This window comes from Urocampus carinirostris, chromosome 10 (genome assembly GCF_059441175.1).
Source record: "Urocampus carinirostris isolate Australia breed hairy pipefish chromosome 10, RoL_Ucar_1.0, whole genome shotgun sequence".
NCBI classification, from domain to species: domain Eukaryota; kingdom Metazoa; phylum Chordata; class Actinopteri; order Syngnathiformes; family Syngnathidae; genus Urocampus; species Urocampus carinirostris.
The window spans coordinates 18,191,048-18,206,726 of NC_142358.1; the positions used below are offsets into that span (position 1 = coordinate 18,191,048).

The 15,679-nt window shown below is 40.5% G+C and overlaps 1 protein-coding gene across 1 annotated transcript in view; it reads left to right on the top strand.

The window, feature by feature from the left end:
• Positions 1–12,657, top strand: part of arhgap35a (Rho GTPase activating protein 35a) — a 97,399-nt gene extending 84,742 nt beyond the window's left edge. Inside the window, exons 6-7 of the mRNA XM_088345014.1 lie at positions 2,066–2,171; positions 8,047–12,657. Of these exons, the coding sequence (XP_088201140.1) occupies positions 2,066–2,171; positions 8,047–8,527 (587 nt within the window). The 3' untranslated portion in view covers positions 8,528–12,657. The remainder of the gene's footprint in view (positions 1–2,065; positions 2,172–8,046) is intronic.
• Positions 12,658–15,679: the final 3,022 nt, after the last annotated feature.

The window sequence follows — 15,679 nt, forward strand, 5'->3', positions numbered from 1 at the left end:
ATTAACATTGTGAAACATCGTATGCAACGAGATTAGATGCAGCACTCTAGGGTAAACATGTAATAAAGACTTTAAAGAGGAAAAAAGATAAAAGACTCTCAGGATAAATAGGCAAACAATATTTACAACGTAGTGCTTCGAGATTGGCCTAGGTTATAATAATGGTGGCACTGGTAGGCGCTACGGGTCAATCAAAACAAAGACAAACAGTCTAAGAGACAGCTTCTTCCCTAGAACCACCCTAAATGAGCATGCCGAACTGTGAAAACATATCTTGCGAAATGCTGATTAATATTGAGTCTATAAATAAGTATTTGAGTATTTTCTTGCTATAGCCAACAATGAAGGTAAAGCATGTGACTGTTGGTCTTTCAGTACTTTATTTTGAAAAAGTACAAATGTCAAGCACAACACATAAAAGCACATTCCTTTAAAACTTGTGCTGACCCCCCAAAAATTAATTAATATGATCTAATACGTTCGCAAATACATCTGTTTTTTTGCCTACACCTCCTAAATAGAGGTAAGTTATATGAATAGAACAAAAAAATCAACTACCAATTAAGAAATGTCAATAGTATTTTTTATTTACTCAACAAAATTTAAGATCAAAGATGCGAACGTTTTTTACAATCCTTTTTTTTTGATTTACAATATAATAATAATAATTGTAGTGCCCTTCTTAAAAAAAATCAACGTCCCATTATGCAAAGTTGAAGAAATCAATGAAAATATATATGTGTATAATATATATGTCTGGGAAAATTTGAATATTATAAGCCACAATCAGCAATATTAAAACAATAAAAGGCTTGCAATGTTTCAGTTGATTTGTAAATAATCCATACATTTTTTTACAGAAAATAAGCAAGTTAGAAGAAGTTGTCCTTGAGCCAGCTGGTTTTTGCTCTGAGAGACTGCAGTCTTTTACCTGACGGCAGCAGGTTGGAGAGGCTGTAAGATAGCTGGATCGGGTCTCCTGCGGTCTTGGTGGCTTTGTGGACGTGGTGGGAGTTGTATATGTCCAGGAGGGGCGGGAGGGGGACACCAATGACCTTTTCCACTGTTCTCACGATGCTCTGCAGGGTATTTTGGCAGGACACGGTGGAGGCGCCATACCACACAGTAATACAGCTAATGCTCTGAATGGTGCCATTAATATAATAACCAATATTTTGCCAACAAATTAGCACTTTCGGGTCAACCTGGTCAGTTTGCATTTATGCCCCCATTTGTACTGACTAAGCACTGCTAATGCCTGTGTCCCCAACTCACGCCGCTGATGCTAGCGGCCAGGATGCGAGTCGCTAATGCGAGTCGCTAATGCCATTATTAAAAACTGATGAGAAAAATCGGAATTTCATTGCTAGTCTTCCAAATATTTGATCCATCAACTGTGAAACTTTTTTTTAGACTCCCCACCCATGTGGCAGTCGATCAACTACCAGCCAAAACATCAAATAGAAACACATGTTAGCTCGCTTGGCATGTTCAATATATAATTGTAATTGTGCATTGATGGATGCAATGCGGCGGGAAGCTGCTTTCACGTGTTGCCGTGTTGCGGTTTTGATCCAGTATGACCTCAAGGTTGGGAATCAGAAAAGTCCAATTCACTGCGCGTAAATCGCAGAATCGAACATCTGCGGCTTTGTCCACCTTGCTCGCATACACGGCACTCTCGGGACGGACTTCTGTACGGGTGACGTCAGCTTTTTCTGACTCACTCTTCTATGCCATCAGTCTCAACACACCCTATGTGTGTGCATGCTCACGACATACTCGGTGGTCGTCTGTGTGGTATTCTTGTTCTCTCCACTGTGTGTGGTCATCGTGTCACACTTTGGAATCCTTTTTAACCATTGTGAAACATGTACTGTTATTGGATGAAATGACTGTCCTGCACAGAGCCCAATTACTTCTGTCACAGTTCTCCATTGTGGTGCCATCATCTCTGCCTTGCTCCCTCAGTTTGTCACATCTTATTGTCTATTCTCTTTGACACTTTCCTCCACTAATCTCGTCTCTCTTTTTTTTCTTTTCCCATCTCCCTGCAACCTTTCAGAGATCAACGATAGAGAGCAGCGCTTCCAGACGATGAAGGACATTCTCCGCCGCTTCCCCCGGGAGAATTATGAGGTCTTCAAATATGTTATCAGCCACTTGAACAGGTGAGTGACGAGGTCGGAGACATCTTCTGATAGTGGTGATGACTACACTGTTTTATGCTCCTTTCCATTGCACAGTTCCTGCTTGAATTGGCCTCTGCTGCATTGAGGACAAGAGGCAAATTTGGCATGCCAGATTTGTCAATCATGCACTTGTCATATGAAAATTCATCTTAAAAACAATTTTACAGTTATAGACATCCCTATTTTTGCGTTTTTCGGACTATAAGCCACTTATTATCCAAAATTGGCTGTTATTGGGACATATTCTGCAGTCAGCTGTCAAGCTACATACTGTAAGCTTTATGCTCAAAATCAAACTGTGGAGAGTTGGGCTGGAATGCATTCTTTTAGTTTAACTTTTTGAGTGCAAGCCTTTTTTCTCAAAAAGATCTACCAGTATCAGATAATTTTGAACATTTTACCAAATTACCAAATTCAAGTTTGGACTTAAAACAAAAAAATAAATATTCCAATACCTCACTACTTCGTTTTTTGTACTTCATGGCCTCAGTGCATCACTGTTTGAAAAATATCCCACGATACATTATGCTTGATTACATAGTGCTGCAAGCGGGGACTGGCAGAGCGCATTTTTCTCGGGGCCTGGCGGTCTTTTTTTGCCATGCTGTCAACCAAAAGGTGATCAGCACTCGTGCAGTACAATCTATTATATTGCTGCAAGAGGAAACTGGCAGTGCTCCCTTTGGTCAGTCCTGGCAGCTTTTTTTCCCGTAACTGTGTTTCCACCATTGTACGGCTGCAATACCATATCCACAATCCCATATTGCTGCCTAATTGAGACAGGCAGATTGCATTTTTGTCAGGAGGCGTGCCCTTCTGACTCACTTAAAATGAACTGTACTGTTTTGCCGACGATCTTTTATCCGTGGTTGACTTTTTTGGAGCCAAGAAAACCAATTTCTATTCTGCGCTTCAGTTCTTTTCACCTGAAATGAACCTCACCCGTGCTGGCTTGATTTATTATCCCTTTGCATGCAGGTACACAGCATTTTCAACAGTGATCGGTGGCTTTGCGATCTTTGTTTTTTGGACCTTTTGCACCTTTTTCTCTTCTGCTGGCCCTGTGTGCTTGTCTCTGGTGTTTAGATTGCAGCAAATTTTGTCCCTCCACACATTGCTATTTCTTCAGTTACATGGATCGGTAGTTTTGGGTTCTTTTCCAGTCGAGTTTTCATGTCGAACGTTCCTTTGAGAGGTCCCTGAGGAAAAGTTGTCATCCATTGGTGAAACCTGTGAAGAATTTGGGATGCTACGCCTGGCCCCAGTATAATGAGTAGGCATTAAGAGTGGCATTATCAATCATATTGCACCAAAGTACCGTATTTTCCGCACTATAAGGCGCACCTAAAAGTCTTGTTTTTTTTCAAAAGCTGACCATGCGCCTTATAACACAGTGCGCCTTATATATGGCTCAATATTAAATTCGCAAGGTCTCGCAACTACGAGAAACAGCCGCCGACTCCATTTTTCGCGCTGTGCATACTGGGAAATATTAAACGATTGGTAGTTGCCGGGGCTCGTGTTGTATTTGTTTACTAAGTGGCAAAATGGCTACCCCATTAAACTGCTTAATTCATATTCAACAAATACAGTATTTGTCTGAATCCAGGGTTATGACTGGTGAAGATGTAAAGCACAATTTACCTTAAACAAACGCAGAATTATTCAGAATGTCACGTTTGAGAGAGAGAGAGAGAGAGAGCGAGAGAGAGAGAGAGAGAGAGAGCGAGATTCTCTTTCATACGTGCATTTGTATAAGAAAATGGCTCCTGTTAAGAGACACGCGTACAACGCCGAGTTTAAACTCAAAGCGATCAGTCACGCAGCACAACACGGCAATAGAGCGGCAGCGAGAGAGTTAAACTTAAATGAATCGATGGTACGGAAGTGGAGAAAGGATGAAGATAAGCTCCGCCAAGTAAGGAAAACTCAACAAAGTTTCCGTGGCAATAAAGCAAGATGGCCAGAGTTAGAGGAGACACTTGAACAGTGGGTTGTTCAACAAAGAGCGGCAAGCAGAAGTGTCAGTACGATAACTATACGTATGAAGGCAACAGCGCTGGCACAAAAACACCGGACGTGTTGGATGGCCCATTCACTGAGATATGGTCAATTCGAACACAGCAGAAGAAGAATTCGAGGGATTCGTCGATGAGGAGCTTATAGAGTGATCTTTGTTTTTCTTTTGTGTGTTTACGTTTTACATTTTACAGTTATTATGTTATTGCTTTGCACTCGTTGTTTTTGCACATTACGAGTGTCACTTTATTGCGATTGCACTAACGTTTCATTTAAAATAACAGTATCAGACGTTTTTTTCTTTGCGTGTTGACTAAATGGACAAAAAATAAAATGATATGTCGATGTTGTTCAAAGATGTGTCACGAAAATGCTTTACCTCAGAGAAAATAATAAAACGGCTGTTTATTTATTTTGGGAGTGAATGGAGTTGTGGAAAGCTTGTTTGTTAATAAAGTTTGACCTTTTTGAATATTTTGTTGACATTCCCTTGAGCGTGGCAACATCTAGAGGTTGCATAAAGTAACTACATTCTCTACTGTAGTCAAGTCGTCACATTTATTTACCGTAAATAGCCCTTAATCCCAAAAATGTCTCGAAGGACTGCACAGGATTACAATTACAAAATTGCACAATTACCTGATCTTAAACCAGCATGCACTTATAGCGCCTTATAATGGGGTGCGTCTTATGTATGGCATAAGTTTTAAAATATATCATTCATTGAAGGTGCGCCTTATAACATGGTGCGCCATATAGTGCGGAAAATACGGTACTCCAGGTATCACACAATAATATTGACTTAAAGTAGCTTAGGCCTCACCCACAAGGTTTCTGTAAAATAAAAAAATGTGTGTTAGAATGAGGCTGTTTGGACAGATTTTCTTGAATCCATCCACTTATGTGGTTTTATTTATAATAATCAATGACTAACATGCTCCAAAAACAAGTCAAATACCTAAACAAGGTAACCATTAACAAAATAAAGAGGAAAGCACTCGAGTGAACAGATACCGCTCTAAGGTTCCTACCCCCATGGCAACACACTGCAGCAATGCTGTAAATTGTTTTTGGTTTTCCACCATGTAAATAAAATGCATAATAAAATAAAATGTGTTCAATACTTTTCAAAGTAAAATAAAGTTCTACTCATACACAGTGGTATCACATAGTTCCCAACCATCTTGTCCACAGTATCTATTCCTCCTGTGGTCTGGTTGTGTAAGAGGATCCCTTCTGTTTTTTCTAATATGACAATATTATAACTTTTACTTTCAAAGATTTTAAAGAATAACAACCTACGGGGTCATTTTTGATCCGACTCATGCATCCAAGGGTTAAAAATGAATACTTTGTGGAGGGCTTTGATTTTTATTTAGTTAAGATATACGATGGATTATAGTATTTGGATTTGCAGTCATCTGTCTTAGATGTTTTAGAGAAGAATTCAGAATAAGAAAGTTGTTTGGAGTGAAAAGATGTCAGTCTTACAAGTTAGCGCTTATTTTCACTGATATAAAAAAGCTAACGATTTAAAGAAGTTGACCTTGATCTCCAAATGTCAAAGCTACTGATCGATTTGTCTACTTCTCCTTTTGTCCCCTACTTTTGGATTAAATCCTTTTTTTCTGAAAGAGGTGTCACTGCCAACTAAGGGGCTGGAGTTAGTCAATGCAGTATGCAACTGGTTTGATTTTTACAGCAGAGATTGACAATGCATTGCTCCGTCTATTTTTATCATAAATACGTAACTAACATGGCATGCAACCCTAGGGTGCCCCCTGATGGTAACAGTGGCACTTAAAGAGTTAATATCACTGGACTGAACTGTCAATGGACATTTTTTGTGGTTCACATGCATACTCATTGGCTGGAAGTGTAGTTGGACAACAAGGCTGACTCACCATAAGCCCCATCGTTACTTTGGCCGCCCACTGAAGAATGAATGGAAATTCGCCTGGCGTCATCATTTGCAGTTTTTACCAGAACAGGCCTGTGATGTTTTGATGGTCCATGCTATTAGCATTAGCGCATCACACTTTAATCACTGGCAGATGTTTTGCAATGAGCTGTTCTGGGGTTGTTCCATGGTGAGGAAGGGCGCGTCTTTAATGTTCTCTATTTTTTTCGACGGTTGCTATCACCGCATGTGCAAATTTGTGAATATTTTAGATTTTCATTTTAGATTTTTTTTCTTTAGTATTAAATGTGATCATTAAAAAAAGAACATTCTGCATGTGTTGGGTCTCAATCAAATGTAGAAAAACACGGACCACATACGATTTCTAAATCGTGAAAAGTCTTTAATGGGATACATTTGCGATAACAATAGACGACGTTGGCTAACGGATGGCGCCCATGGATCGTGTGATCATTTTAGGCTCAAAAAACAGAAACAATCGGAAACAATGCTCTCAGCAATCGTCAACTGGGGATAACAAATCACAGCCACAAACTTGCATTTTATTTTAGGTCGGCCAGAATGACATGCCTGCCAACACAAGTAATCTGCCTTAAAAGATGGGTTGTTATTAGTTAAATCGTATGTTTGGGAACAAAATTAAGAGGAAAAAAAAGCTTTTTGGGGGGTGAAACTTTTGATTCCGTAAGTAAGTATCAATACCAGGCCTAAGAACAGCAGCATTTCCAGGCCATGAAAGAAGGTGATAAGTGATGAAGAAGAAGAATTTTATGTTAGAATGCTAGATAAACTTCAAAAAGATGATTTCGATGATTGTCTAGGTTTTAGTGACGGAGCACAATATTTAAATAATGGCAAAGTTAACAAACACAGTGTTCGCATTTGGGGCAAAGAAAATTCTCATGGCACAGTTGAACAAAAGGACGTGTTTTGTGCAATATCCCCCCAAAATGTTTATGTACTGCATTTATGAATTTAATTTTATATGATGTTTTTCAAGTCACCAAAGACCTCGAAAAGCTCTTTACACTGTACTTTACACTTGCCCATTCACACTCACTCACACCCCAAATGTGGAGTCAGCCAAACATGGCACCTACCTGCTTATTGGGAGCATTTGGGGTAAGGTGTTTTGCTCATAGACACTTTGAAATTAATTTCGAAATCGAACTTGCAACCTCTTGGTCCTAAGATTAGCTATTTGTGGTCATTACCAGGCTGGAACATTGCCCTGTGACCCAGTTTTTGGAGGGAATGGATCATTCCTTGCCCCAGTATCTCACAGTACATGCTTGAGTTCATGTTTTCCTCAATGAAATGCAATCCCCCAATTCCAGTTGCACTCATGCAGCCCCAAACCATGACATTCTCAACACCATGCCTGACTTTTGGCACGATACAAACATGTTTGCACTCCTCACTTGTTTGCGGCCACACATTCTTCACACCAATCTAAGCCAAATACTTTGCCTCATCAGACCAGAGGATATTTTTTACTTTTTTTCTACATGTTTATTTTCATTCTGTCAAAGCGATGTTTCTTCAGTGATGTTTTATTAAACATCATAATGAAATCTCTGCATAAATGTGAGGGGTATACTCACTTATGTGACATACTGTAGAATAACAATGACTGATGGATAATAGACAGTAAGCAGTCATTTGAATTTACATTGCAAGAGTTAAGTACTTTATCTACACATCATTTTAGTATACAATTTTATAAACCTACAGTTGAAAAAAAATCTCGAGGGAGAAGCCAAACGTAATCATTGGCATTTACGACCTGGCCCAGGTCAGACATGGGCTTAGGACAAAGAGCCAACCTCAGTATTGAATATCCCCATACAATTGTGTTTTTGATGATGAAGTGTTGTGGAAGCACAGATTTAACTTGTGCCCTGCACTCCACAGGGTAAGCCAGCACAGCAAGCTGAACCTGATGACCAGTGAGAATCTGTCCATCTGCTTCTGGCCCACGCTGATGCGGCCCGACTTCACCACCATGGACGCTCTAACAGCCACCCGCACTTATCAGACAATCATCGAGAGTTTCATCCACCAGTGCGCCTTCTTTTTCCACAACCAAGCGCTGGCCGACGGGCTGCCGGGCTCGCCCAGCTCCTCGCTCCCCTACGGTGGGGCCACCTCGGCCTACTCTTGCATGGCTGCCGGTTACGCCTCCTCACCGGCACCGTCCCCGCCGACACCTTATGTGCTTCCGGCCACCCCGCCCGTTATCCCGCACTACGGTCCGCCCGTCCACCACCACCACCATCATCACCACCAATCCCCGCCCCGATCCCCACCGCCAACCCCACAACTTCCCCTCCCTGCCCTGCTCCCGCCTGCCCTGCATCCCCATCACCCACCCACGGAACAACACACGCTGTGAACCGCCAAGGGAACAAGGGAACCTCTAAAAGGAAAACCTAGGAAAGAGATTCGGATGAAACGGGGACAGAAAGTAGAACATGGATGCATCTTGCACCTATCTTCAATTTGTATTTCCCCCCTCTGAGTGACAAGCTACTAACAGAAAATGCCTCACAGGAGGAGCGGCAACACGTGTATTACCCCCCACCGCACATGTGCTATCTAAAATTCTTGCCTATATGTACACGATGACTGTTTCACTCTAGGCTCTTTGCCAAGCACTGTGGAGGGAGAAAAAAACAAACCAGAAAAAGTCAACCAACCGGATTGGCAGATTAGGGCAAAAGATCCCAGCTGCTCTCACGCCTTCGGCATTCATTCTACTGTATATTCGCTTTAACTGGATGGGAGCTGAAAAATGAAGTTTCCAATAAAGGGTTTTTAGTTTCCCCACACCTCAAATTAACGCCCCTTTCCGTTGCCAGTCAATTATTTTGTCTGCTGTGTGTTTGTGGGATGTGAGTATGTCATCGTTGCAGTTTTCAGAGTAAAGGACCTTTTGCAAAAAGCACTTTCTGGAGCACTTTCAAGGCACATTTTTCATGTTGGAGCTCTGACATCGCTCGCACTCTTTTTTTAATGTGCAGATGACTGACATCTGGAGGAGAAATTGGGGTATTGCAACCACTACATGGGCGTTGCGCCACTGCCGCCCCCTCCCCCCTTTTTGGGGCAGTCTGCTTAACCTCATTCTGTTTTCTCAGCCAACACAAATTTCACATTGGGAACTTTTCACATTTTGAGAAAGATAAATACATTCATACCTGTCAACTTCAGCCAATTGCTCCCTATATTGATTGCAATTCCTATTAGTAAGCGATGAAACACCATCCAAACAACGTGGCATCTATTTACTCACCGCAAGAAAGACTGCACAATACAACAGTTTAAAATGATAAGTTAAGGGTTATCGCCTAAAAATACGTAATATTAAAAAATTATAATATACAGATTAATGACCATTTTTTTGTACGTAATTTTACGACATTAAAGGGACAGTGTGTATTATTTTACCACTAGATGTTGCTGTATTGTGTCGTACAACCATAACGAGTGCTAAAAAGCAAAATGAAGAATACCAACTGCAGAGACTCTAACTAACCAAAATGAACCATTTTACTTATTGTTTTCTTGCCCAGCCCTTTTGAGGTTTTGGGGTACCCGCAGAGGCAAGATGGCAGACACATATGTCAGCTCCCTCAATATTAGGGTCATAGTATGTCAAATAGATGTTCATTTTTTGACTTTTGAGTGTTTTTAAAAAAGCGTGTTTATATGACAGTTCAAATACTTTGAGCATATCATTTAATCTTTAAATTTTAATTAGAAAAAAAAATACCTGTAGGAGGCGCTAAAAAATGTACATTGTTCCAAATATATATTTTTACATCTAAAGATTAAAGTCAACCTTTTAGGAAAAAAGCTGTTCCATTAACTTACATAAAAGTGGATTTGTTTTGAAAAATTACATAAATGAACTCAAGTGAAATTTATATGATCACACCGTTTTTCTGTACTACATCAGTAAAGAGAAATGATGTGAATTTTTGAATTGCCTGTCACATTTCTGTCCTCAAGTGGCTGTTCTAATTAAGAGAAAAACGTAAACTTTTTTTTCCCCAATTATGAATTTGTTAATCTATTATTACAAGATTTCCCAATTGCAAAAATGTATTTTGGCCTCTAAGTCTTGATTTAACTGTGATCATAACTTTCTTGCTTATATCATCACTTTCCACTCCAAATTGTGTTTTGCTGCCCCCACTGGCGCCCCCTACCACTACAGCCTGTGTCCTATCCCAACCCAGTGTTTTTGCTAGTTTTTTGTTTTTGTTTTTTTCTAACCAATTGAGACAGGAACAGAAAGCCCATTCATCCTTCAGCATGACCGGAACAGAGCATCCCAAATTCCCTTCCATGGCCTGCTGTTACTGTAGAAACCACATGCTAGACTCTGTCCCGGTCGGATCCATAATCCCACCCACGTTCTTTGTCTAGTGTTAGGCAGATGCTCACCAAAGTCACCTCGATTCTCTTAGCGTTTTAAATACCCGGAAGCTTTTATCACACAACACTACCTATTTACTCCTGTTTGTGATGTATGTGTGTAAGCGTGTGTGTTGGCGTTAGGAGTGCTTTGCTCTTGGCAGACGGCATCATGATCCAAACAAAAGTGATGGTGAGGAAGGCTGTTCCCCTCGTGCTCACTGCCCCTGTCGGGTAAGCCTGTTTGCTCATCCACGATATTAGGAAGGAGGGGGTGTGATAAGTTTCAATTTACTAGACACTCAAAGTAAGGAGAGAAGACATCAATTGATTTTGAATTTGCTAGGAGAACAGGGAGAGAAGCCTTTAGATAGAACAGTATTTTCTTGAGACCTGCCTTCGAGCCCTCTTTTTATTACCATATTTTCCTCACTATAAGGCAACCCCGAAAAATAGTCTTGACATCTGTTTTTCATATACAAGGAAAACCGGACTATAAGCGAATGGAATTAAAACTACAGTAAGCGCTACCATATCTATTCGTGTATAACCTTTGCACACTTTACACTTACGATATGTATTAGCGCAATGATTGATCGGTTGAGTAATGTCGCTGACCAAAATTGCAAAACATTGCATGCAATGGGAATCAAACCTGGGTGGCGGCAGTAAAAATGCCAAAATCTAACACTTAGACCACAGGGATAAAAATGACATGTGATTGTACTATCTTTACTCAGGGTACCTGAAACAAATGTTGGAGAAAGGAGAAATCAGAAAGTCGTCCTGAAAGATATACATTAACTCAAAAAAAGCTCGACGAGGGGAAGAACTGTTAAGTGTTTCAGATGATGAATCGGACTGTGTTTGTATTCCAGCGCACTTACTGCCATGGCCTGGGTTCGATTCCCGTGCCAATTTTGGTTAGCGATGCTTTTTGATTGATGAATCGTTGCACAAATACAACAGTATACATACAACCTTTTGTCGTATCGTACACAAATATTGTATGCATTTCCATTTCATCTACATAGGTTTTAAGGTCCCTTTTTAAATTACTGGCCGATTCAGGGATTTTAGGTGCACTTTATAGTCAGGAAAATACAATAGATCATACCCCAGGTTTCAAAAGCACATCCGCACTAAAGAGTGTGGGATCAAAGAACAGTAACATGATTGGCCGTTTGCGACAATGATGCAATCGTCAAAATAACGTACTAGCATCGTCTTAAACCTCCATATTAAAAAAAAAAAAACAATAAACTTATCATCACCCCCCTTTTTATATGACAAAAAAATGAAATCGATCACAAAAGTGAATATTCATTACCAGAGAGCTTGAATATACAGCATGATGTGGGAAAAGCCTGCTTTTTTCAACTGTCCCGAAACTTATACTGTCTTGGCTGCCCTTCCACGCAGGGAGAGGGACTCAGCCTCACTAATATGTGACCCAATGGTCTTCCTCAATTCAAACTGGATGTGTATTAAAGTGCTTGTTGATAGGAAGGCAAGAAGCATGGACAGTCACATCAATCTAGAGGGTCAACTCAATTAAGGGTCTAGGAGAAAAATCTGCAAGTGTGTGTGTGTGATATTGTGAGGCGAGTAATGAACTTAAGAAAAGGTGATGGTGCAAAGCAGTTGGAATATTAAACTAGCACCCAAAAGTAACTATTTAATGTTGACAGATGACTGTTTAGGTTAAAAAAAACATCAACATAATGGTTTCTTTATTTGCCTGTAGTTTACCCGGGTACTATGTTGCCTTTCATGATAATTCACACACACACAACAAAAGTGTTAATAGTAAATAAAAATGCTTTTTTTCCCCTTTTGTCGCCCATTGTAATGCATGAATTCTTCAGCTAGGAAAGATGAGGGCTAATCACTCTATTTAAGAGACAGTGAAATACATATGGACTTTTTTCAGGAGTGAGGTCACAAGGAAGGGGGGGGCTTACAATGAAGTACGCACTGTAAACTAAAAAGATGACATGTCATATTTGCTGAGTCTGGTTGTATGTGTGGTTGGAGACAGTGTATACAAAAAGGCCTTATGTGATCTGTATCATATAATAAATGAAATCTTGTACAAAGGTGCTTTTGTGTCTGGTGTTTAAATGTGGAAAAACACAAAATAGTTAAGTCAAGTCACATGTACTTGTATAGCCCTTAATCACAGGATGTCTGAAAGTACTGCACAGGATTACAATGACACCATCCCCTGATCTTAGTCCAACAGGCTGGCAAGGAAAAACTCAAAACCTCCGCAGGAGGAAAATAAGAAACATTGAGAATTGGCCTCACAAGTAATCCCCCTTCCAGGATGACCTGGGTGCAATACAGTTTCCATTGGATAACAATACACAAAAAATAGTCAACATCAACAATAAACATAGGTAATATTTTGAAATTTGTCCAGAAAGTCAATGACAGCAAAGCCACAGCTTCCCATCTCTGCCGGCTGGTAGATGCAGGCGTTGACATGCTTCAGGTCCAGACGCTGGTCCGCTGACTCATCTCAAATCGTCCTTCTCCCTCGTATCACCACCAGCAAGGCAATCAGAAAAAGACAGGAAGAGAAAAGTATGAGGTGGGCATTAATCATAGGCTATTGGATAGAAGTTGGTCTTAAGTCTATATTTAAAAATTTCCACTGAGGTTGCAGATCTCATCTCCAGAGGCAGGGCATTCCACAGCACCGAGGCCCGAATGGAGAACACTCTCGAGCCTGCAGACTTCTTGGCTCTTGGAGTCACAAGTAGACCGCCATTTTCCCACCGGAAGAACATAGGGGGAAATCATATTGGAAACAAAGAGGGCGCAAGTCCATCCAAACGTTTGTAGATTTGTAAGAGAACGTTAAAGTCACATCCTAAGCAGACTGGGGGCCTGTGCAAGTACCTAAGTAGAACGTTAACCTTGTTTCAGCAAGCTATATCGATTGTTCTGAAAATAGGAAGATTATTTTATTTGAGAACTGGCTCACAATACTAAAATTAAAGTGTGTTTACCTAACCACGACAATAGGGGGCAACGGCGCTCTCATTTTCTGAGTGTTTATTCCTCAAAAAGACAGAGACAGACAATTCGCTCGCTCATTCACACCTAGGGACAATTTGGACCAGCCAACTAACCTGACATGCATGTTTTTGGAATGTGGTATAAAGGAGGTTTGATCTCATGACCTCAGAACTGTGCCGCACACGCACTAACCACTGCGCCGCTGTGCTGCCCCATTGTGAATATATGGAATTAAATTTATTCTTATATATTTCAATCAGATCACATTTATGTGTTACACCTAAGCGAAACGTGGAAAAATGTACGTCAATTTACAGAAATTGAATATACTTTCAGGAAATTATCAATTTTACAGTAACAACTATAAGAAGCATACAAACCAGAAGCCCAGCCCCTGATAATGTTAGTATGTTTAAAAAGGAAATTCTTGCAAAAGTTTAACAGTATTTTAAAGGAGGGACAAAATGTTCGGTTTAAAAAAAGGATTCGGTAGAGGGTGTGCTTAATATGATAGACAAAACAAGAACTTGTAAAAATTGTATTTGAAGAAGCAATTTTAACTTAAAGACGTGAATAAATTTCAATCAGTTTTAGAACTAGAGATAAAATATTCACTAACATTTTTTTGTTTTTTGTTACTGATTAGCGCGGGGGGGGGGGATGTGAGAATGGTCTCCATTGTTTGTAAACTTACTTGTGCTTTGTAGCACTTGCTTTTGGTTGCGATACATAATACTGCGACATCTAGTGATCAAATACTAAAAACATTACCACTTTTTTGCTTGCCTTGCCCGGCTGCATTATGTAACTACTAACAGCTGCCACAAGATGGCAGCGGTTTACTTTGTTTCAACTTTTGTTGTATTCATTGCAGCGTCAACGCATCCTAAATCACTCAAAAGCCTCATGTTGAGGGCCAAAACCCCTCCCCCCTTTTCACCCTCAGGGGGATCAGAGGCCTGGGGGTCCCCCGGTGCGGACCTCGTGAAGCCCTGGCTGCCATTTTGTCGGCCCCCCAACACACTGCGCTCCCACCTCCCGTCTGCCCTTTTCATGGAGTAGCTGCAAAGGAAATCCATGTGCGTGACCTTTGCCGCGTCTCTCGCCTCGGCCTCCGTCCTAGCACGTGAAAAGGGCACCACGCCGTGCATACACACACACACCTTCAACTTTAACCTTTAACGTGTTGTGATGCACATTTTGGCGTGTGTGTGTGGTCTTCAATTGCTTTTGGTACATAGTTAAAACCTAATTTTACGCTCTGTTGTAACATCAAAGCCACAAACTTTGTGTTCAAACAAGTAATGCAATGCGAACTGTGCAATGTTATACTCAAAATTTCAGAACATTACAGTTTTACACCAGTAATTTAGGATCTCGTATCAAGGTTTGGCTCATCCCTTTAAGAGTGGGATTACGTTTTATGCTGGAAAAACAATGGCTACCAAATTATGCAGGTGCTGTATCTGAGTCAGATGAGGTGGCTTCTCTTGCCACGGGTAAGTATGGAAACCAGTACAATAAATTTCATGTGGGGGGAGCAAAAGAAACCCCTACCCCCCAAAAAATGCCTGGAGAGGGTTGGGCACTGCCAGGTTGTACATGCCCAAGACACACCACATAAAGTGGTGCCCAGACGACCCAGGTCGTTAAAACCCCTTAATGTTCCTGTAAAATTCGCCTAAAATCCCAATCCAAGACCCAAAATAAATTGAAAGCTGTTCTTGAACAGTTAAAAGATAATGAAAAGTTTTGGTGCATCTAAAAAGGTAACACTCAGAAGTTTTGTCCCAAACAGAAAAAAATCACTGCAGGTGCTACTAAAATTGACTAATCAGAGTTGGAACAAACAGAAATAGAAGGTTTTTATTCTCGCGGCAATATCGCCTATTTTTTTTATTTCTTTTAATTACATATTCGCAAAAGGGTTTAGCATGGGTATCTTAGCTGGAAAACAGCTGGGACCATAGCTTGAAACCTTACCTGGTCCTAGGTCAAATTTGATCACAATGTGAAAAACTAAACATTAATCTTAAACAATTTTATAAAGATATGTCAAAGCGTTTCCAAAAGTGGCCATTTGGAAACGACCATTTTA